Source organism: Girardinichthys multiradiatus, chromosome 2 (genome assembly GCF_021462225.1).
Source record: "Girardinichthys multiradiatus isolate DD_20200921_A chromosome 2, DD_fGirMul_XY1, whole genome shotgun sequence".
Lineage (NCBI taxonomy): Eukaryota > Metazoa > Chordata > Actinopteri > Cyprinodontiformes > Goodeidae > Girardinichthys > Girardinichthys multiradiatus.
This window is the reverse complement of record NC_061795.1, coordinates 17,226,982-17,251,231: the sequence shown is the minus strand read 5'-3', so window position 1 is coordinate 17,251,231 and position 24,250 is coordinate 17,226,982. Positions and strand designations below refer to the sequence as shown.

The following is a 24,250-nucleotide window of genomic DNA, read 5'->3' as shown; positions in this document are numbered from 1 at the left end:
TGGAGGCAATCAGCCTGTGGCACTGCTGAGGTCTTATGGAGGCCCAGGATGCTTCGATAGCGGCCTTTAGCTCATCCAGAGTGTTGGGTCTTGAGTCTCTCAACGTTCTCTTCACAATATCCCACAGATTCTCTATGGGGTTCAGGTCAGGAGAGTTGGCAGGCCAATTGAGCACAGTGATACCATGGTCAGTAAACCATTTACCAGTGGTTTTGGCACTGTGAGCAGGTGCCAGGTTGTGCTGAAAAATGAAATCTTCATTTCCATAAAGCTTTTCAGCAGATGGAAGCATGAAGTGCTCCAAAATCTCCTGATAGCTAGCTGCATTGACCCTGCCCTTGATAAAACACAGTGGACCAACACCAGCAGCTGACACGGCACCCCAGACCATCACTGACTGTGGGTACTTGACACTGGACTTCTGGCATTTTGGCATTTCCTTCTCCCCAGTCTTCCTCCAGACTCTGGCACCTTGATTTCCGAATGACATGCAGAATTTGATTTAATCCGAAAAAAGTACTTTGGACCACTGAGCAACAGTCCAGTGCTGCTTCTCTGTAGCCCAGGTCAGGCGCTTCTGCCGCTGTTTCTGGTTCAAAAGTGGCTTGACCTGGGGAATGCGGTACCTGTAGCCCATTTCCTGCACACGCCTGTGCACGGTGGCTCTGGATGTTTCTACTCCAGACTCAGTCCACTGCTTCCGCAGGTCCCCCAAGGTCTGGAATCGGCCCTTCTCCACAATCTTCCTCAGGGTCCGGTCACCTCTTCTCGTTGTGCAGCGTTTTCTGCCACACTTTTTCCTTCCCACAGACTTCCCACTGAGGTGCCTTGATACAGCACTCTGGGAACAGCCTATTCGTTCAGAAATTTCTTTCTGTGTCTTACCCTCTTGCTTGAGGGTGTCAATAGTGGCCTTCTGGACAGCACTCAGGTCGGCAGTCTTACCCATGATTGGGGTTTTGAGTGATGAACCAGGCTGTGAGTTTTAAAGGCCTCAGGAATCTTTTGCAGGTGTTTAGAGTTAACTCGTTGATTCAGATGATTAGGTTCATAGCTCGTTTAGAGACCCTTTTAATGATATGCTAATTTTGTGAGATAGGAATTTTGGGTTTTCATGAGCTGTATGCCAAAATCATCCGTATCAAGACAATAAAAGACCTGAAATATTTCAGTTAGTGTGCAATGAATCTAAAATATATGAATGTTAAATTTTCATCATGACATTATGGAAAATAATGAACTTTATCACAATATGCTAATATTTTGAGAAGGACCTGTAGTTATTGTAGAGTTCATGCAGTTTGTGTAATTCAGACATTTTAAAAGAGTAGTATAATTGAATGTCATCAACATACATGGGATAGGACACATCTTTATAGCTTTTGAGGATTTTACCTAAAGGATAAAGATACAATAAAAAAAAGGATTGGACCCAAAACAGATCCCTGGGGTATGCCACAAGGCAGAGAAGTTGTCCTCCAGAGGTACCGTGGGCCTCTTGGCTGCTTTTCCAATAAATTCTCTGATTTTATCCCTGACCTGTTTGCTGTGTTAGGGGTATCAGAGTAAAGTGGACTGAAAATAAAAAGAACTTTGCTACTGTCCACTCTACAGTTCTGCACTACCTTATGTTGGTCTATCACCTGGAATCCCACTAAAATAAGTTTGGGGTTGTAAAATAATAAAATGTGGAGAGGTTCGTGGGGTGTGAATTCTTTTATAAGGGTTAGGGTAATCAGTGACTCTATGCTGCAGGAAGTACATGTTGTCTTAAACAGTACCCGCTTCAGGTATATTAACGTTTTGTCTGATTGGTCTAAGCAAGGCAACATCACCCTATGGGATGATAAATCAACCAATAGTCAAAAGGTTAGATTGACCCCCGGCGACCTTTGGCCTGACAAGATTTCCTTCAGCCATGTGTGTGTGGTTTACCAGGCCCCAATAACCATCGCCGGCCAAGAACAGCAGCACAAACCAGCCCATTTCGAGTCCAAAGATCAGAGCCACTCAGCTTCACATCCTAGGCCCTGCTGGCCAAACAAACCCCACCAAGAGCTGGTAATGGTAAGCATGACCTCTGTTAGTTTGTTGCTTTGGCTGCTGCACATTTTAGGAGAGGTCAGGATGCACTTAGATTGGGTAACCAAGACTATGAAAAATGCTGATTGGAGGGTAGGTTTAGGAAATAGTGTACATACAGTGCTGTGAAAAAGTATTTTGTCTGTTTTTGCTTTTTGTCACACTTAAATAGTTAATATATTCAAACAAATTATAATTTCAGACAAAGATAAACTGAGTAGATACAAAAGACGGGTTCCAGTTGATGAGTTAATTAGAAAAAAGCCATCCTAATCAATCTGATCCACAGTGAAGTAATTGTTCCATAGAAACTGGTTGTGCCACCATTAATAGCCTGGCAGGGAATCTTTTCTCTGTTGAGAAATGTAGCGCATTTGTCTTTGCAGATTTGTTTTAATACAGCCAAGCTAGAGGGTTTTAAAACTAAATCGGTCTGTTTAAGATCATACCATACCATCTCCGTTAGATTTACTTTACATAATTTGAGTACGCCACTCTAAAATCTTAATTTTGCTTCTTTAAACCATTCAGGTGTGGACTTGTTGGTGCGCTCTGGATCAATGCCCCACTGCTTAACTCAATTGGGTTTGAATTTAAGGTCACAAACTGATGGCCGGGTGCTCTCCTTCAGGATTTTCGGACGAAAAGTATAGTAATAAAGTAGTAGTAGTCATGGTTCCACTGATTATGGAAAATCTTCCAAATATCAAATAAACAAAGTGGCCCCGGACCATCACACCGCCACCACCGTGTTTGACTGTTTGTTTGTTTGATGTTCTTCTTCTGAAATACTGTGTTGGTTTTATGCCAGATGTAACGGGATGCACACCTTTCAAAAAGTCTTCTTTCACAAAAATCTTGGGTAATCCTCAAGATGCTTTTTGGCAAATGTGAGACAGGCTTTTGTGTTATTTTTGGTGGGTTTTGGCCTTGCAGCTCTCCAGTCGATGCCATTTTTAACTAGTCCTTTTCTAATCGTTGAATTTTGAACACTGACCTTAACTGGAAAAAGTGAGCCTTGCAGTCCTTTGAATGTTGTTCTGGGTTCTTATGTGTCCTCCTGAATGCCCCAGCAATGCACTCCTGGAGTAATTTTGCTAGACGAGCTCTCACTGTGTTTACTGGAGTCCTAAACCCTTAGAAGTGTCTTTGTAACACTTTCCAAACTGACATAATTTGTCTCTCATATGCTCTTGAATTTCTTTGGATAGTTCCATAATTTGTTGCCTTTTGAGATCTTTTAGCCTACATCATGTTGTCAGATAGGGTCTATTTAAAAAGATTTCTTGATTCTACATGTCTAGGTCTAGGTCCAGGGTGATTACTTTTCACTTAGGGGCAGGTGGTCTTGGTTACTTCTTTTTTTTTTTTCCCTTAATAAATGATGCATCAAAACACTGTTTTTGTATTTACTTGGGTTATAAGGAGTTTTTCCCCAGACAGTAAAAAAGAATTATTGGCTAAAAACTGGATTGACTTCAGTGGTGCGACAAGGTTTGGGCCAGTGAGGGCAGAATATCAAGCATAGAGGACGGCTGCTGCCCAGAACCAGTGTGAGAGGGAACAATAAGCTGTGACTGCCAAACAACACACAAGTGATGCAGAATGTGAGCTCTGAATGCCACTGTAATATGTTTAGATTCAAAAAAGGTATTTTGTATAAAAAAAGAGGAAGTGAGACAAGACCAACAATGCAGAGTTTCCTTGAAAAACCTGTCAAGTACTTCTGTGTAAGATGGTTTCATTATTACCCACATCTCATTGCACATAACACAAATTTTCAGAAATGATGTACGGAGAAAAGTCATCAAGATGATGAAAAGATACGGTATTTTTTACTCAACACAATGTGCACATGCAGATAGGCCTCACTCTAATCTTTCATTTGCTAGATATGTTGTTGCACACTGAGCCAGAAAAGCGATTGGTCATACGTGTTGAGCTGCTATGTATATAAATATCTATCTGTTTTATCCATGTCTCTTCTCAGTTACATTTCCACCGCAACGCAGTAGAATATCCCCAAAGACCGACATCATTCTCTGCAGTGAGTGAAAATTGAAAGCTGAGTGAAAAATGAAGCGCTACGAAGCCAATGGACCACATCCACGGCTGTCCGTAAGCAGAGGTAGGTTTTCATATGGTGCGGAGGCTGCTTTTCTCATCAAGGCCCAGGCTGGAGAACATGCTCGCTTATTCTTATGGCGGGAAACTTTTCAACACCAGAGCTGAGGGCCGGGCCGTGCCGTGCCGTGCCGGGGCCCCACGAGCCTTCTGATGAGGGCAGCAGAAGCACAGCAAAAAAGGACGGTTACAAGGGAAGTATATTCACATGAAATGTGGTTGGATTTGCCACTCCAGTGTCAAGCAGTGATCAGGACAATTTTCCTCTATTTAAATTTTCACCAGCCCTTTTCCCATCTCCTTTGTATGAACGTCATCGAATGGCACACAGTGTTATGCAATGCCTCATATGGAAATATTTGGTGTCACATGAAATCCATCCTAACATGCCCAAACTGTCATCATCCTGTTTGTGAAAAAACCCTTCTGCTAATTTTACACCTACTTACTGTACAGCTGGGGTTGACTATACAAGTGACTCTGCTCTGGATTATTTCAGCTAACCTAAGCTAAACGTGCTGATAGAAGATTACCAGAACTGACCAGGTGGAGAATTGGTGATGGTTCCATGTGCAGACAAATGCCGTCAGACTTTATATAGCTCCATTTTACTATTTAACTGTGTGCACTCCACTCCACCACACGAGGGACATTTAATTTCTAACATTCAATGGCTCTTTAAATCAAAGGTATTCTTACCCACTGAACTTGGTTATGTCATTTTGTCATATAACAACCACAAACGTCGATGTAGTTTATTGGGATCTTATGTGGTGGATCCAACACAAAAGTCTGAGTCAGGGGTTTCCCTACAATTACAGCTGCATGTGTTTTGGGGTATGTCTCCACCAGCTTTCTATATCAGAAGACTGCACATTTTTGCACATTCTTTGTAGAATATCTGTTGATCTCCACGTCTCCTCCAGAGTTACCAAAGACCTCTCGGTTGCTTCTCTGATTAATGGCCTCTTTGCCCGACCAGTAGGTTTAGGTAAGTGGCCATGGTTTGTAGTTGTGCCATACAGTTTCTATTTTCAAATGATGGACAGGACAGGGCTCCATTGGATGCTCAGAGCCTGGCATATTATTTAATAACCTGGCCTAATGTTCTCTAACAAACCTCTGAGGCCTTCACAGGACAGATGGGTGTATACTGAGAGTAAATTACACAGAGGAGGACCTCAATTAGGTGGTTTTCATGAATTCTGAAGCCAGTTGGATACACTGGATTTTATTTAGGGCTATCACAGTTAAGGTAACTCAACAAATATGACACACTCCTCAGATTTCTATATGGAGAAAATAAGAAATGTTTTAGAAATGTGTAATTTTCCTTCAGCTTTGCAATTATATGCTACTTTGTGTTTAATAACCACATAAAATCCTAATGAAATACATTGAAAACTGTGAATGTAACATGACTAGACTCCATGACATTTCCACTCTTTAGAAAATGGAAACCTCATTTGTCAAATAAGTCAGGTTATCAATGGAAATATTAAGAAAATAGATTTTTCCTGAAGAAAAAAAAGATTTCATGTTCTTGCTCAGTTTTAAAATAATGTCAAATAGGAAGCTTTGACTCTTGCCATTCTCATTAAAATATTTGACTGCTAGTAGCTACACTATCTTTAAGGAGACCAAAATCAACAACAGCTAAACTCTGCATATACACAGAATCATAGTGGCCCATTATTTTGATTCTGTTCAGAGAGGCTTTGGCCGACTTTACTCTCTGCAGCAGTTAAATCAATATTACTCCCTGTACTAGACTATAATTGATGATTTATTTGTGTATTAACTTTACCAGAAGAGAACAGAGTGAAATTGAGCACGAGAAAGGCCTCTTTATCTGCACAGTGCAGATGTTCCAAACTGGAAACTCTGCCTCTGTTTCTCAGCCACATGCATCTGAACGCATCTCTGAGCATTCCTGACAGGATTTCTGTTCCAGGTACTGTCTGCTGGTCAGAAAAGAGGGTGAAGGAGAGATAAAGGCTGGATGAGTCAGAGTGAGCGTGCAAGACGGACTCTGCTAGCTTTCTATTTTTTCAGCTGCATGCTTGAGCAGATTTGGACTGATAGAAGATAAAGGCTCTTTGATAGGCTGCAGGTGTGCTGCTTTAATGAGCTCTACCCCTGGCCCCCACCCCTAGCTTCCTTGTCTTTCTTTTCCCTCTCAACCGTACCGACGAAGCACATCTGCACATCTGTCATTCAGTGCTCTGCAGCATCTCTCACCTCTTAACCTTTCGTCTATGCCTGCCAGTCAATCCTGAACTTTTTCGGGAAGCAGCTCACACACGTTTCCTGTTTCACCACAGCGCTGCAACTTGCAACTCCTGCACTGATACGACTTGCTTGGCTGAATGAATCGAATCCAAACCCCTCCTAATGTGGATGATTCTAGGCAGAACACACACACACAAACTCAGAAAGAGAAAGGGATGTTAGGTGCTTGCAGGCTTGTGCTTTCCCTTCATTCAGAGGCTGAGGTGCCAGGGGACCGGCTCGATGACGTGGGTTGTGGCCTCGGCAGGAAACACAGGGAGGAACTTGTGGCTTTATATTAAGTGTCAGGGTGGTTAACAGGAAAAGATAACCTGTTTGTGTTGATGTAGCACGGAAGTGTGAATTCTTGGCACATGGAGGAACGTTGCAAAAGTTTAACTGAGTGTCTTGCTGGAATTTCCTAGAGTTCGGTTTGGTTTAGTTTGGAGTGGTTGCAGGAGCACATTAGGGAACGTTACAGCTGCAGAGGCTGTTGTCTCACAGTGACCCAATTTGTTTTGTTTTTTTGTGAACCGCTTAGTTTAGGAAGTTGCACAAAATGATTTGGCCGGTGAAAACGCTAATAAGGCACCTCACAGGAGTAAGCTTGAAGGAATGATAAGGAATTGTCTGGATTTGCAAGTCAAATCAAGTTGTATTTCATTGTCATTCCAACTGTGAAACAAATGGCAGTGGAAAACACAAACACAAAGCTGAAACCATAGAGGACAGCAAACATGGGAGTTAAAAATATAAATGAATGGGCAGTCAAAAAAAGGCTCTTAATGTGTTACGGAAAACAGGTCGTAACTCATGAGCAAATCGGTTGGACTTTCACAAACAATGCAAGATTTTGTAAGTGTAATTATTCTTGCAGTACAACAAAATTATAGACCGCCTTCCTTTAGCCCAGAGACATAAGAAAACGCCCAGGTTGCAGTTGTGAAATAACTGGTTGTTGACTTGAATCTATCTTGTAATTGTACTGACTGTATGGGTAACAGAAAAAAAAAAAAGGCTGAGGCAAAGCAAAGCGGTCTAATGTGCAACCCAATTATGGATGCGTACCAACCTCTTTTGTTACACCTGGAATTATACTTTGTAAAAAAAAACAAAAAACATTTTAATAAATTATTTGTATCTTTTTTTTCAAATGTGTACTTTCTTTTTTCTAAAAATGTATTAATACATAGGTTTAGAAAGAAACATTATCATGCTTTAAAAATAAATACATATAAAGTTGATTCATTTCACAGATTCAGTTAAAGGTGAAACTTATATAGTGATTAGATATACACAGAGTGATATTTCTGTTGATTTCAATTAGGAAAAACCCAAAACTTCTCTGAAAATTTTAATATTTTGTAAGACCAAAGAAAAAGAGTAATAGTATGACGCACACAATCATAAGCGGACTTCCACAAGGGATAAGCCACAAAACACATTTGCTAAAGAAGCTAGCTGTTTAAAGATTGCTAAATTCAAGCATATTATCCGAAAGTTGAGTGGAACAAAAAGCTCGCGTAAAGAAAATTGTGAAGCAAAGCGGTTTTGGAGATTAACAAGGGTTGTCATTAAATATCATAAAACAAATATGACCAGAGCAAATACAAAATGCATTGCTAAAGAAACTAGCTGCTAGACAGAGTCGTGTCCCAGCATGTTATTGTAAAGTTGTGTGAAAGGAAATACTGTAATAGTAAAAAAAAAGGTGTATAGGCATAGAATTGTGAAGAAAAGCCCCCCACACACAGATGTATGCAGAATATGACCTACAACTGTCACTTTCCTTGTGGTGAGCCTCTTCTGAACAAGAGACAAGGCCAGAAGAGGTCATGTCATCTGCAGATGTTTTATCAATTCCAAAGTAAAATTATTGAGCACTTTGTCCTCCCCTTTGCTGACAAACTTCATGGAGATACTTATTTCATAAGGAAAAAAAATACTTTATTTACCTGACAAAATAATTACTTTTTCTCGAAGTTTCGGAGACAGTGAATTTTGGGTTTTAATCATCTTCAAGCCATTATCATAGTTAAATAAATGCTTACAATATATCACTCTTTATTTAATAAATATATACATGAGTTTCACTTTTTGAATCAAATAACTGAAATAAATTAACTTTCATAGATATTCTAGTTTATTGAGATGCACTTGCATCAAAAATTGGGAAAATAACTTGTCTAGGACAATCTAAGCAGGTAACACTGATGTAAAATTACCATTTCAGACACAATCCCACAATATTTTCCTCTTTTGCTTTTTCACCGAGTCATGAAGTCAGTCAGTCAATCAGTCAGGCAGTCTGCTGTTTGGGCGGGTTGGAGGATTGTAGACGGGCCCTTTGTTTGAACAGAGGAGCCCCAGACACAACAGTGGCCAGCAATGGCCCCTTCACAATGGGCTTCAACACAAAGGCCCACACACTGGGACAATGAGCCAAGCTCAGAGGTGGGGTTGGGGGCACGGGGGGTGATGGAACGGCTGAGCTGAGGTTGCCCACCTGCACACTTCAGGACTGGACGGTCCCCATCTTTATAAACACACAGAGACCACTTCCACCCATCTTAACACACCATACCAGCATTACAAAACTGCTGCTGCAGGTGTCTTCCTGTGCTGGTGGCATAAGGAGGAAGCTGGGAAATAAATTCTGCCAGCAAAAGCCTTAATTTGAGTTTTACAGCCAAAGATGTGGAGTGACTGAAACTGAGACACTCGCAATGAAGTTACAAACAGCAGATTAGAATAAGATGAAATCAAGATTGCTTGTAAAAAAAAAACTAAAAATAAATCAAGAACATAAAATATATATTTTTAAATCTATAAATTAAGTATATTTATTAAGGAAAATACACTTTCCAAATTTCTTGCAATTTTCTGTTAGCAACAAAGAAAAAAAATATTTAGCTATTATAATTGCTAAAACACAGCAGGCATTTTTGCTTTGAAAATAAACAAAATTAACACAAAAGTTTTAAAACCAAATTATTCTTCATTTTCTCTCAAACACACACACCAGTTTGTATTGCCATAGATTAGGACATTGTATGGGGTTTCATTCATTTGTGTTGAGCATTTGTGTTCACACCCTAACAGCTAACCCAAAATACAACATTCCACCACTTCTGGACTGGGGTTTGGTCCCCATAAAGCCCATCGGCCTTAAACAGTAGGTGATAACATCAGAAAGCCCTAAATAGAGGATATAAACAAGTACACACACACTCACAATAAAAAATACAAATGTGCCTAAAAATATAGAGAAAATCTTGCTATATTTTCCAGTCCAGGGAAACATTGATTTCTAAACAACTTCCATCTTTTCCAGCATTAACCATTCTATGGGTTTGTCGGTGAACGCTACTGGCTGTACCCAGTGGTCTGCTTTTCCAAATCTCTCTCATTGGATAAACTGAGCATCAATCATCCAGCCTCGATTCACATTAAGATCTTCACCCAGCTGTTTAAAACACCCCAAATATCAAAGAGAGGTCTGAACGGTAATATTCGAAACATTTATTTGATGTAATTATATTACATGTTCTCATTCGTTTTTCCAGGACAATGTGTTTAGTATATGCTATACTTGGATTTTTTTACACCCAGTGTAAAAAGCAATAAGCAAGTCCTACTTTAATTTTCTCTTTTATTGATTGCAACATTTTTTTATCCACACATTACAAAAATGCACAACAAATATTTATCAGGCTCAGTCTGCAACCTTATAGGGGGGAGAGAAAAAAAAATCTACCAAATAAAATATGCTTTTACAAAATAAAACAATTATAGTAACGTAAATGCCACTTTGGATAACCGTAATCAAAAACTCATTTTTTACTCTACATAAAAATAAAAATAAACACTTGACTTAAATAAGTTAGTATAATTTCTCAGTGTTTTTTGTTTTAATTTTTTTTTTTACAAAATATGTACACAGGTACATTACAAAAGATTTTACACAATTACACAGGCGTGGTGACTGCATTGTGGAACGAGCCGCTATTCGTCTCAGAATATAAACCAAACATCAGGCAAATACAGGGGAAGCTTTGAGATCCCCACACTTGCATCCTCAGCAGGTTTAAAAATATTGGGGAGAAAAAAAGAAAAAAAAGCACCCAAGTTATCACAAAGAAATACAATGTGAAGTCATCTACAAAAAAGCAACCATGTATTTGGTATTGTAGGAGATATAACCGCTTTCTAAATGAACAACCCTCACGTCTGCAGAGCAGTAAGGCACATCAGGGTCGTCTAGGAGAGCACAGTGTGAGAAGTCTGCACCTCCTTCTGTAAGAGCATCTCAGGAGTGCAGAGCTACAACAGGGAAGAGGGGGAAAAAAATACAAGCCTAAACTGGAGCTAAAAGCAACTCTACAACAAAATATCAGAATATGCTCAGATTTATTTCCTCCTGTGGATCAGGCTCTTAAAAAGAGCTATATATGGGGACAATGCAATGACCAGAAGAAAAAGAAATAAAATTATAATAAATGAGCTACCATTTGTACCATTCTTCAATGCTGAGTTAGGAAAATGACAGAGTGAAGTCACACTGTTTAGGAACTGTAAGATGCCATGATTTGTTTTTTTAAAGTGTAGCAAGTAGGGACCATGTCAATTTCGCACTGCTTTTCAGGCAAACAGAACAGTTTCCAAAAGAAATAAAAAATAAAAGTCTCAAACTACACTGCAATTCTTCAAGTCAAATCAAAATTCACACTTAATGTAAAGGATTTGTTTTTAAATCATAATGTTTCTTATGTGCTACATATGGAGAGAAATATATATTTATTTTTTAATTTATATACACACAGGTAGTAAAAAAATTAAGAAAAAAAAAACAACAAAAGGAGCAAAAAAGGAAATTAAACCTAATTGCACACTGCTACATTGACTGCTGTTAGAGGCAGTAACATTTAATTGAGTGCCACAACTTTAGTGTTTCTATTCAGTGCTTCAACAGCGTCCTCCCCAGTATTCAGGAGAGCTGATATGTTTCTGATGCTGCGTAGATCCTCGTCCAAAGGAAAAAAAAAAAAAAAAAAGCCAACACTGAGGTCTCCCATGTTCAAGGAAAACAGAGTGGAGTGGGGGGGGTCATCTTCTCTGTGATGCAGAATGAAGGAGAGAGAGAAAAATGCTGCAAGTCAGTACGATAGAATATTGTGTAAAATTTTCTTATAAAAATTATATTTTAAAAAAATCGAATAATTTGAAGGGTCATTTTTTTTCTGCAGAGAAACAAAACCCAAAAAAGAGCATTATTATGAAGTCACTTAAAGCAGAAAGCCTTCATAATAATTTTTAAATGCAAAACTTGTTCATTTAGTCTGTTTTTGTGGGTTTTTTCTAGAACCTGTTTTTGTATTTCATCTCTATTTTTGTGGAGCATCAAGTCAATTATTTTCACTTGTACAAATACAACTGAAGTGCAGTTTAATTTAACTGTCCATTTTTCAATTATATACTCATATCTTAATATATCAGAAATAAATATAAAAATACACAAAACCCTACACACTAAAAAAATAAATAAATAAAAATTACAAATTATATTTTTTTGTGAAAAACAAGTTAATTCTAACAACATCCCAGTCCTATGCTGTCCACAATCCAATGCAATTACTAAAAAACATACTTTATCTTTTAAAATGTAAAATAATATTTGTTCTCATCTAAAACCTGGACATTTCTCATCAAACCACTAAAAAGCTGCTTTAGAAATTTTAAACCTGAGCCTAACTTCACTGTGACCCACTTGACTTCAGACCCACTCTGCTGCACACTCCACTCCCTCTTAGTGAAAGAGGTGTGTGTTGTAACAGTAGTGTGTGCAGAGCGTGTGTGTTTTTGCAGCTCTCAGAGACCAGCCCCTTTCCGTCCCTGTTCTGCTCTGCGCTGAGGGCAGTGGCTGCTGACGTGTTACTACTACACTGTTGTTCAGCACTTGTTTACAGTTTGGTACGAAACAGAGCAGCAGTGAAACAGCTGCAGTGAACGGGCTAAAAATAATGCCCAGCGCAGTTTATTATTATTATTATTATTTTTTTTTTTATCTTGCTTTCTTTCTTAATATTTGTCTGGTTTTAGTAAAGCAAAACTTATTTTTAAACAAAAATAATACACCAGCAGAGGCAGCCCGAAGTTTGGTAGTTTAAATTGATTTAATCCAAATTTGTTGTGTAAAAGCTGCGTCTTTAAAGGCCACAGGTAGAGAAGAATGTTTTTTTATTCACCGATTAAACATTATGTGCGTCTCTCTGACATTTGTAATGATCACAACATGTAATTATAAAGGCGAAGAGAACTCTAGATCATTTTCTTACCGTTTCGTTATTCCTCACGTTTGTCTCTTGGGACTTGACTTTCTGGGTGTGTGTTCAACAGAGTGGCTCAGGCTTGGACAACTAACTTCATCTGGGCTGCTGCGTGACCTCTTACTTTGCGCCGTAGGGTCTGCGAAAAAATTGTTTTTTTTTTAAATAAGCTTCTTATTTGTTCATTTTTCCTTCTATATTGATATATTTACGAGACGGAAATGCCAACATTGTAGGCACTAAGCCTATCTGTTACACGTCAGGGCATTCTGGCTAAAAAAAACATGTCATTTGATGCAAATGTAGTACCGTGACATGGTCTTTTCCTCAGCCCCGCGCACTGCTCCGTACACTCCGTCTGAACGTCTGAGATGCTCTGATCTTCGCTCGGAACCACCAGAACACAGCTATGATTCCCGTTTAGATCCACATTGTTATTCCCAGAGCCGACGCCTTTCTCCCTCCGCGGGGGCCGCACGTAGAAATCCGGGATCTCCGCGGAGTCCACTAGTTCCCATGTGAGCCTGGCGTTAGACAGCGGCTTGTCACTGGCGAAGTCGAAGCCCCACTTAGCGGCCGCAGCCTCCTGCAGCTCCCACATGTGTCCCTTTAAATCCCTCTTTAACTCTTCATGGTCCACCGAGCCGAAGAGGCTGCGGCAGGCTGACGGCTTCGGGTGCTCCGACACTCGGGGCTCCGTCCGTTCCAACGTCGGGCTTCCGTTTGAAAGTCGAACGTCTGACATTTTACCCCCCAAAAATGCTGAATCTTCGAGCAGCCAGGAGCGTCCGGTTTTCATAAGAAAAAACTCGTCGCTGGAGCGTAGGAGAGAAAAAAAAAAAAAAAAAAAACCAAACCACGGGTATCTCCTCGTCACGGGGGAAAAGATCCGAAACAAGCGTGAAACGGCTTATGCCATGCGCACGTCAACCTGGAGGCGCAAATGGCTTCTGCGGTGTTCTGACGCCGAAGATAGTTCCCGCAAATCATGAAAACAAACTGCAGAGGAACCGAAGGCGCTCGTCCCGCACTGAGAGAAACTGCAGAGTAACCTCTCAGTACCCAATATGGCGATTGAGAGGCGTAGTAGGGACTGAGAAGGGAGGCTGGTCTCGGAGGGAGGAGGGCCAGCGCGACGTGATTGACACACTGAGCTATTTAAATGCCAAGAAGGTCTTTCATTGGCCAGATGCAGAGGCCCCGCCCACGTTTTTTCTTTTTTTTTTTAAGCGACAGCATTTATCTGGGCAACTTTGTACATAAGCTCAAATTTCGACATGATATTGATCGGTAGAGATTTATTAATTAAAACAAATTACTTAGTAACGAAAATAGTATCAGAGCGTCAATGTTTTGTGATGACTGCGTCGGATTGGAACGTGCCGTTTAAACTGTTTTTTAAGATGCATTTTGAGTTTGTTTTATTATTTTACTTTAGGTTTTTTATAATATTGTTATGTAATAATAAAAACAGGGCCAGATTAAACAGCATGTGGTCCACTGGTCTAGAGCCAGTTTTGGACAAGTTTTTACACAAGTTTTTTTTATATATGTATGCAAACTACAACTATATTGATTGTTAGATACACACTGTAAAATAAAATTTGATGTTTCAACCTAATCATATGAGCAAACAATGTCTATGGTTAATCTGGATTTTATAGCCGACTGAACTTCTTTGTTAATTGTTTGAAACCAAAAGATGAGTGTCTTCACAGTTTAAGGCAGAAAGCTGTGAAATAGTCTCCTGGTTCAGTTTTTGACCTAAGCAAAACTCACATTTTCAGTTCCCCTCTTTGATTGTCGGCTCTGCTGCAGCTGTAGCCAATCTAGGATCCAGCACATGAACAGACTCTCAACTTAGATTTAAAATTGTTCCTAAAACCAGTAATAGAGACATAATTTTGTATTGTGTATTATCTATATCTATAATACACAATATATATATATATATATAACACCAGACACTATGGACAAAATGCCACATACATTTGATTGTATCTTTGAGTGTGTTTGCTCTTTAATTATATGTGTACTCTTGCCATTGTTATTGATTTCTGTCAGCACAGCAGTTGATTGAAAGAGCTATACAAGTAAATGTTTTAATATTAAAAATTGGCAAATGTAAAATTTTTAAATTAAAAAAATTTTGTTTTTGAAAAACTTCACACACACTTCCAGGAAAGCAAGCAATAAACATCAAAAAGCAAGATTGGACGAGAAAGAAAAATATAACATTTATGTAGGTTAAGTAAAAGTTAGTTTTGATCTCAAACTGTATCATACATCTGTTTTCCTCAAAATTAAGTAGTTGTGTCCTCATGATGTGTGCAAGGTTACATTTTCTACAGCATAAGAATAAAAAAGCTGCAATAAAGCAATGCTTGAATCATATTTAAATTAAAATATTTTAAAATATTTGTTAAAAAAGGGCCATAAGATTTTTGGGAGAAATGACGCAATTTAGTTCAATTGTAAGCAACTGTTTACCCGAAGGGTTACGCCAGGATAAGTGGTGCACATGAGGATCTCTTACGGACCACCACACAGGCAATGTCGCCCTCTAGAGTTCTCTACAGCAGCAGCAAGTCAACAGAAAATATCTCTTCAATAAATGATTTTTAATAACAAATCTTTAGAGAAACAGCATATATATAACACTAAATGCACAGTAATTCATGAGTCCATCAGCATCTCCCCATTCTCTCCTGAAGTTTTCCTCCTACCTTCCCTGTCAGTCAATCAGGCAGCCTCAGAGGCTGAGCCATTTGATGATGTAAAAGTTTTTTTTGCCCACTCTGAGCAGGGTGAGTCCGTTAGACAGGATGTGGAGTTTGGGGATCAGGACCTGCTGTGGTTTTTCTTCCCTTTTGTGGTTAATCCATACTGCTCCATCTGAGATCATCTGATACCTGAACACAAGTGTTGCACAGTCAGATTCAGGAACATCAAACTTTTGAAACACATTTTAACCATTTTTTTTGCATAATAAATGAAAAAAGCCATGTCATGGTTTTACTCCCTCCTTTGCCTAATTTTAAATATTACTTTACAGATTCTTACAGGCAGAAATCTAAAAACTGTGTGAATTCTCATTCAGCTCCCCTTAAGTCAATAATTCGTAGAACCACATTTAGCTGGAGGTACAGATCCAAGTCTTGTAGGGTATTTCTCTATAGGCTTTACACATCTAGACAAGGTTTTTGCCTTTTCATTAAAAAAAATGAAAATAAAAATAAAATAAATCGCTCAATCTCAGTCAGATTCACATCTGCGAAGGGCAATTTTCACATGTTGCCAAACATTCTAAAGTAGATTTAGGGTTGGACTTTGACTGGGCCGTTGCAACACAAACTTTGACTACAGCTCCAGATGTATGTTTAGGGACGCTGCTCTGCTGGAGCCTCTAACACAAGGGTGCCAAACTCAAGTCTTTGGGGGGTTATGTCCTGTTACTTTTACTCTCTTCTTCAATACACCTGAATGAAACAATTAGGCCATTAGGAAGACTTTGACTAGTTCTTAAGAGACAATTCAGCCATTTGATTCTGGTGTATTGGACCAAGGACACGTTCAATAGTTGCAGAACATACAGGTCCTTCTCAAAATATTAGCATATTGTGATGAAGTTCATTATTTTCCATAATGTCATGATGAAAATTTAACATTCATATATTTTAGATTCATTGCACACTAACTGAAATATTTCAGGTCTTTTATTGTCTTAATACGGATGATTTTGGCATACAGCTCATGAAAACCCAAAATTCCTATCTCACAAAATTAGCATATCATTAAAAGGGTCTCTAAACGAGCTATGAACCTAATCATCTGAATCAACGAGTTAATTCTAAACACCTGCAAAAGATTCCTGAGGCCTTTAAAACTCCCAGCCTGGTTCATCACTCAAAACCCCAATCATGGGTAAGACTGCCAACCTGACTGCTGTCCAGAAGGCCACTATTGACACCCTCAAGCAAGAGGGTAAGACACAGAAAGACATTTCTGAACGAATAGGCTGTTCCCAGAGTGCTGTATCAAGGCACCTCAGTGGGAAGTCAGTGGGAAGGAAAAAGTGTGGCAGAAAACGCTGCACAACGAGAAGAGGTGACCGGACCCTGAGGAAGATTGTGGAGAAGGGCCGATTCCAGACCTTGGGGGACCTGCGGAAGCAGTGGACTGAGTCTAGAGTAGAAACATCCAGAGCCACCGTGCACAGGCGTGTGCAGGAAATGGGCTACAGGTGCCGCATTCCCCAGACCTGGGCTACAGAGAAGCAGCACTGGACTGTTGCTCAGTGGTCCAAAGTACTTTTTTCGGATGAAAGCAAATTCTGCATGTCATTTGGAAATCAAGGTGCCAGAGTCTGGAGGAAGACTGGGGAGAAGGAAATGCCAAAATGCCAGAAGTCCAGTGTCAAGTACCCACAGTCAGTGATGGTCTGGGGTGCCGTGTCAGCTGCTGGTGTTGGTCCACTGTGTTTTATCAAGGGCAGGGTCAATGCAGCTAGCTATCAGGAGATTTTGGAGCACTTCATGCTTCCATCTGCTGAAAAGCTTTATGGAGATGAAGATTTCATTTTTCAGCACGACCTGGCACCTGCTCACAGTGCCAAAACCACTGGTAAATGGTTTACTGACCATGGTATCACTGTGCTCAATTGGCCTGCCAACTCTCCTGACCTGAACCCCATAGAGAATCTGTGGGATATTGTGAAGAGAACGTTGAGAGACTCAAGACCCAACACTCTGGATGAGCTAAAGGCCGCTATCGAAGCATCCTGGGCCTCCATAAGACCTCAGCAGTGCCACAGGCTGATTGCCTCCATGCCACGCCGCATTGAAGCAGTCATTTCTGCAAAAGGATTCCCGACCAAGTATTGAGTGCATAACTGTACATGATTATTTGAAGGTTGAAGTTTTTTGTATTAAAAACACTTTTCTTTTATTGGTCAGATGAAATATGCTAATTTTGTGAGATAGGAATTTTGGGTTTTCATGAGCTGTATGCCAAAATCATCCGTATTAAGACAATAAAAGACCTGAAATATTTCAGTTAGTGTGCAAGGAATCTAAAATATATGAATGTTAAATTTTCATCATGACATTATGGAAAATAATGAACTTTATCACAATATGCTAATATTTTGAGAAGGACCTGTAGGCCCTCGAGGAATGGACTTTGACACCCCTGTTCTAACATTTTACCTTTTAGGGTTGTCTTGTGTTTAGGTCCATTCTACAGCTTTGACCAGCTTCTCTGTAACTGCTGAAGAAGAGCAACCTCACAACCACTAGAGCTCTATTTAAATATGCCAAGACTGAGGTACCTACCCCCTGGGTCCATCGGGGATAGCCCTGACCTTGCGGCAGGCGTCTATGACGGTGGTCCCTGGCTCCAAAAACAGCTCATGGAAAGGAGCCTCCCTGAAGAGTTCCTGAAGCTCCTTGTCGCTCATTTGCTCCAAAGCCTGCACGCTGCTGTGATACAACGCGTTGGTACATCTGCAGGGACAAATGAACCTGCTTTTAGAGATCAGAAATGTGCTCATAGGAAGCATCACATTTCTCTGTCACTGCACAGAGGGGAGTCTTATAAGTCAGAACCTCTCTGTAGTTTCCTACAGTTGAATGAGCTGCTGGTGTAAAGCACAGAAGAACGTCTAGAGCCAAACCTACAGAGACCAGTTCAGACCTTTTAGCACTCTCAAGGCCCTCCTTTCCATGCACCAGTTTGGTCACTTCTGCAGCCAGTCGTTTGTGGGCGAGACGTTTGCTTGGATTCTCCCTCTGCTGCTCCATCAGCCTCTCTACCTCCGCCAGAGGCAAAAAAGTGAACAACTTCAAGTATCTGCAAAATATCCACACAATATACTTCAGCTTCCCCTTACAGAACAGCTGGAATATTATGAGCAAAACAGGCAGGGCGAAGGGGTTTGCAGTCCATTTCATTCAGGTATATGTGAATTATAAAAGGAGCTGATAGCTTTCTTCTCCACGTACCCCTCCACACTTGCATCTGGCTGTCGGAGAAAGAACTGGTAGAGCTCAAAGGGGGACGTCTTGTCTCTATTGAGCCACACCGCGTTGCCTGCGGTTTTGCCCAGCTTGTCACCAGCAGAGCTGGTCACCAACGGGATTGTCAGGCCGTACACCTCCTCACCAGTTACTCTAAAAAATAAAAAAAAAAACACAGTAGCAAAATCAACTTGAATGGCTACAAGGGAGAATATGGTTAGACTAAATTACAGAGCGTATCATGTGATTAGGGAAAGCAGAAACAGGGCCAGATTGATTATTCCCCTCACCCCATGATTAATATATCATATTTTACAGCCAAAAAACTTGACAATCTTGAAAGTCAGTCAGTCATTTTCTACCGCTTATTCCATAGTGGGTCGCGGGGGAGCTGGTGCCTATCTCCAGCAGTCTATGGGCGAGAGGCAGGGTACACCCTGGACAGATCGCCAGTCCATCGCAGGGCAACACACAAACAACCATGCACACACTCATTCATACACCTGAGGGAAATTTAGAGTGACCAATTAACCTAACAGGCATGTCTTTGGACTGTGGGAGGAAGCCGGAGTACCCGGTGAGAACATGCAAACTCCATGCAGAAAGACCCCAGCCTGGGAATTGAACCCAGGACCTTCTTGCTACAACGCAACAGTGCTACCAACTGCACCACCGTGCAGCCCAATCTTGAAAGCATGAGGAAAAATACTGTTTGACTGCAGCGGCGCCATCGATATTTATACCTTCCTTCCATCCACCTAGAGTATAGCATTAGCTTAAAGTGACCTTTTAGGGCTAAACTACATGTTGTGAGTAACTGCTGTAACGTACGGTTACTGTTAGTGCCGCTCACCTGGAGCGCTCCAGGTGCCAGTTTTTAGGTCTCTACGCTTGTTCTCATGCAATACTTCTAACTTCCTCCTCGCTGGAAAAAAACCCCAAAAAACTAACCTGACCTTTAATTAGCCACATTATGTGGACTGAGCTGAAGACTATGCTATCACTACTTCAGTCTGGAGTGCCTACTGAGTGCATGCATACATACACAGAAAATTAAGAGTTTCTAGTTTGGAGGTGAAGCTTCAAAAACAACAGCAGGCCCATTTTTGTCACGTTTCTGTTAAAAACATGCAACCTAGAGGCGGTGTAGAGGTGGAGCGAGCGCCTCATCAACGGAGGCTCTAGCATATAAACACAATACGTGCAATTTATGAATATTTCTTCACTTTGGTCAGGAAGGGAAGTATTTACAGCCTTAAAAGAGATAACATACAGGTCTTAAGCCAAAAAGGAAACTGGTTCCATGTCATCATATGAATTTACAAGGAGTGGTGAAGTCAAACAGGACTAGCAGAAATCCTGTGGAACCTACTGCACATTTATTTAGCCTTCTGTTTTTGAAGAATGACACTTATACTTCTGATCTGGCATCCAACCGCTCCGCTGGTACCAACTGAATGTTCGGTTCTGGTGATGGACGATATGAATTTTACTGATATCAAGTACATTTGGAAAACTAGCCTGTACGTTTTAGATTTACATACAGTGCCTTGAAAAATATTCACACCCCACGAACCTCTCCACATTTGTAAAGTTGCAACCATAAACATTGATGTATTAAATTGGGATTTGATGTGATAGACCAACACAGTCTAGTATAATTGTGAAGTGAAAAACAAATATGAGTAAATCGGGTCTCTTGTGTGTGTCTAAATACGGACGTACTTGGAAAGCCTCAGACGTTTGTTTAGAGAACAAATGGCATCATGAAGACCACTGAACACAGCAGACAAGTCAGAGATGAAGCTGTGAAGAAGTTTAAATTACGAGTCAAGGGATAAAATAACATCCCATTACACATCTCATGGAGTGCTGTCCAAGTCATCATCCAAATACAGGAAAGAGCATGGCAACTACAAACCTACCAAGACATGGCCGTCCACCTAAACTGACAGGCCAGACAAGGACAGCATTAATCAGAGAAGCAGCCAAGAAGAGCGGCTCTAGTCAGATGAGATCAAATTTGAACTTTTTATCCTGCGTACAAAACACAATGTGTGCCTAAAAACTAAAACTGAACAGGAGTTTAAAAACTCCTACCACATGGTGAAATATGGTGGTGGCAGCATCATGCAGTGATGATGCTTTACTCCAGAGGGGACTGTGTGGAAGGGAAGATGGATGGGCAATAATAAGATCATTCTTAAATAAAACCTGTTAAGAGGATGCAAAAGACTTGAAATTGGTGTAGAAATTCACTTTTCAGGTGGACAAAAACCCTTAACATATAGTCAAAGTAACAGTAGAGTAGCTTAGATCAAAGTATATTCCTGTGTTAGAATGGCCCAGTCAAAGTCCAGACCTAAATCCAATTGAGAATCTGTGCCTTGTATCCAATGAGACTGTTGTGTTGTGAAAAAATGCAGAGGGTTTAAATATTTCTGCAAGGCAGAGCAGTTTGAAACCTGCAACTAATTATTTGGAGATGTGTGGATATCGAATATAACATAGGATATTCGCTCGTTTCATTTTCCGATTTCCATATGCAGCCTGGAACAACGCTGGATGGACATTTACTTGTGAATATACTCATGGCCAGACATCAAATTGCCCAGCTGGTCGGTGCCTCCGAGCTGAATCCTGCAGCCGTAAATTTGGTTCAGGTGGTAGAAGTCATAAGCTTGGAACACCTGGTAGGTGAACTCTGTCAGGCTCATACCGTCTGCGCTCCTCAACCGGGATTGCACGCTGTGGCGGCTGAGCATGGTCCCCATCCTGAAGTACCTGCCGGTCTCCGACAGAAAGTCCACCACCCCCCAGCTCTTATACCAGCTGCGGTTGTCCAACACGTTCACTGTTCCCAGCGGCCTGGAGCTGTCGTGGAAAAGCACCTCGTGGTTCGTGAAAATCCTCTGGATGCTCTCCCGGATGCCTCGTGTGTTCTCCTCCACCACGTCCGCCGACAGCCGCTCCCTCTCGCTCGTCTTCCCGCTCGGATCCCCTATTTGCGCCGTGGCCCCCCCAAGCAGTGCGAGGACGTGATGCCCGGCGCTCCGGAAGTGCAGCAGGCCGATGATGGCGAGCAGGTTGCCCACATGGAGGCTGTCGGCTGTGGGGTCGAAGCCGCAGTATACAGTCTGAGGAACGGACTGAAGCAGCCGCGGAAGCTGGTCTTGCGCTGCTTTTTCTGGGAAAGAGTCCTTCAGAACACCGCGTTTATGTAGAGAAAAGAGCAGTTCGCTGGAGGCAGGAGCGGAGCAGTGAAATTTAGACCCGAGTGTGAGAAAAATACGTGCTCGTTTAAGGCGGCTACAGGACGCATGCCGTGAAACACAACAGCGTATCCTGAGCATGGACACCGCCATGTTGGACAATGTGACGAGAAGGGGGAAGAGGAGCGTTTCTGATCATTTAATAAATGTAGAGTGCCCCCTGCTGGAGTGGTTCTGAAACAGAGCAACAGCAGACATGTCTTATCCTTTTCAGAAATTAAAATAACAGAAACGATAGAATTAAAGCAACGCCATAAAGGTGTTGTAAAATGGGAGTATTTACTCTTTTTCCTCGCTGTCCACCACCTAGTCCGTTCCTCTCCAGTTCCGAGACCCAACCGGTAAAACCAGCAAAGTATTTACCTTGTGAAATAATGAGAAATGGTTAAGTATAAAATCAAGATTTAATGCCAAAATGATCAGTGTACAGAGTATACAATTGAACAGATACAGAGTGACATTCACCTTCGGTACCGGGCTCCCCTCAGCCCATCTTAGGGATGAGCCGAGAGGAGCATGAGTCCTGCTTTTATCTATGCCTGTCCTCCTAAAGGGTGTCATCCTCTTGTATCAGTTTATCTTTGACTATGTGTTGCATCTTATGTGAAATCAACAGTTATGTTGTGTAAGCTGTAGCAGTGAGCGGTGCAGCAGATAAGCAACAAGGGCAGAGATATTTAATTAGGGCAGCAAAGAGATGATTAGAAAAGGCCACAGAATCATACATCCATAACAAGGGTCCGGGGTCACAACTCTCCTCCATCGTCATTTTGTGGGTTAGAAGCTGATTGGGAACCACTGCATTACAGGGATGGTTTAGAATTTTTTAAGTGGGATTCTAAAGGTTTAGACACATGTCTTATCTGGAGTAGATGACACTTTTGGCACTTCATTTAGTATAGATTCAGATTAGTTGGTACCAGTTGATGAAGCAAACAAGACCAAAGTGGACTTCTACTGTCTTAAAACAGCTCCAATCTCAAAAACAACAAAGCAGTTTATGCAGATGGTATTTCATTTATCTTTATATTATCACCACTTTTGTAAGGACCAAATTATTTACAGAAATATAAATGAATACTTACACATGGAAGCAGAGGTTGGAGGCAGTGTGTCACCAATAATCTTCCGGCATGAAACATATAGACAACAGAACATGTATAGTGCTGTGAAAAACTATTTGCTTCTTTACATATTTCTTCTCGTTTGGCTTTTGTCAATTTTTAAATGTTGATTTCATTCATCGAGGTAAGAAAGGCTGTTCAAACCAACCAGATTTTTTTTGTCAGAGAAGAATTTGTGGTTTCATCAATTACGGCAAGACATCCAATTTCTTGTGGAAGCAAAACTGCCCAAAACCAACACAAAATCAACATATTTGACTTGGTATGACGTTCTTCATCTGAAATGCTGTTAGTTTTATGCAAGATGTAATGGGATGCACAAAGTTCCACTTTTTGATATGCGTATTGACAACCGAATGTGTAAAGCATCTAAAAATAATTAAAATAGTGTTAATTTAAGTAATGTTTTAGATCTTCTTTCAGACAGTTACTCTAACTAGAAACGCTGTACATATTTTATTCTGAATATACACTCATCGGCCACTTTATTAGGTACACCTGTCCAACTGCTCGTTAACGCAAATTTCTAATCAGCCAATCGCATGGCAGCAACTCAATGCATTTAGGCATGTAGACATGGTCGAGACGATCTGCTGCAGTTCAAACTGAGCATCAGAATGTGGAAGAAAAGTGATTTAAGTGACTTTGAACGTGGCATGGTTGTTGGTGCCAGACGGGCTGGTCTGAGTATTTCAGAACCTGCTGATCTACTGGGATTTTCACACACTACCATCTCTAGTGTTTACAGAAAATGGTCAGAAAAAGAGAAAATATCCAGTGAGCAGCAGTTCTGTGGGCGCAAATGCCTTGTTGATGCCAGAGGTCAGAGGAGAATGGCCAGACTGGTTCGAGTTCACAGAAAGACAACAGTAACTCAAATAGCCACTCGTTACAACCAAGGCATGCTGAAGATCATCTCTGAACACACAACACGTCGAACCTTGAGGCGGATGGGCTATAGCAGCAGAAGACCACACTGGGTGCCACTCCTGTCAGCTAAGAACAGAAAACTGAGGCTACAATTCGAACAGGCT

The 24,250-nt window shown here is 40.8% G+C and overlaps 2 protein-coding genes across 2 annotated transcripts; both read right to left on the bottom strand.

Moving 5' to 3' along the window:
- Positions 1–11,488: 11,488 nt before the first annotated feature.
- Positions 11,489–13,947, bottom strand: cdkn1bb (cyclin-dependent kinase inhibitor 1Bb). Its single transcript, XM_047354742.1, has 3 exons — positions 13,113–13,947; positions 12,813–12,942; positions 11,489–11,592 (listed from the first exon to the last, which is right to left on the bottom strand). Exons 1-2 carry the CDS (start codon positions 13,600–13,602, stop codon positions 12,827–12,829), a joined length of 606 nt encoding a protein of 201 aa, XP_047210698.1. The 5' UTR covers positions 13,603–13,947; the 3' UTR covers positions 11,489–11,592; positions 12,813–12,826.
- Positions 13,948–15,409: 1,462 nt separating this feature from the next.
- On the bottom strand, positions 15,410–22,217 carry yars2 (tyrosyl-tRNA synthetase 2, mitochondrial). The gene is made up of 5 exons (XM_047381993.1): positions 21,398–22,217; positions 18,806–18,973; positions 18,498–18,653; positions 18,137–18,307; positions 15,410–15,715 (listed from the first exon to the last, which is right to left on the bottom strand). Exons 1-5 carry the CDS (start codon positions 22,183–22,185, stop codon positions 15,556–15,558), a joined length of 1,443 nt encoding a protein of 480 aa, XP_047237949.1. The 5' UTR covers positions 22,186–22,217; the 3' UTR covers positions 15,410–15,555.
- Positions 22,218–24,250: the final 2,033 nt, after the last annotated feature.

Bases quoted from the DNA above. Each gene is read 5' to 3' on its own strand.
- cdkn1bb (XM_047354742.1), bottom strand. From the start codon at position 13,602: ATGAAAACCGGACGCTCCTGGCTGCTCGAAGATTCAGCATTTTTGGGG. The intron at 12,943-13,112 runs GTACTACATTTG...ATTTTTTCGCAG, and splicing joins GAGGAAAAGACCATGTCACG to ACCCTACGGCGCAAAGTAAG.
- yars2 (XM_047381993.1), bottom strand. From the start codon at position 22,185: ATGGCGGTGTCCATGCTCAGGATACGCTGTTGTGTTTCACGGCATGCG. The intron at 18,654-18,805 runs GTACGTGGAGAA...GATATTTTGCAG, and splicing joins CCAGATGCAAGTGTGGAGGG to ATACTTGAAGTTGTTCACTT. The intron at 15,716-18,136 runs GTAGGTACCTCA...ACTTGTGTTCAG, and splicing joins ATCCCCGATGGACCCAGGGG to GTATCAGATGATCTCAGATG.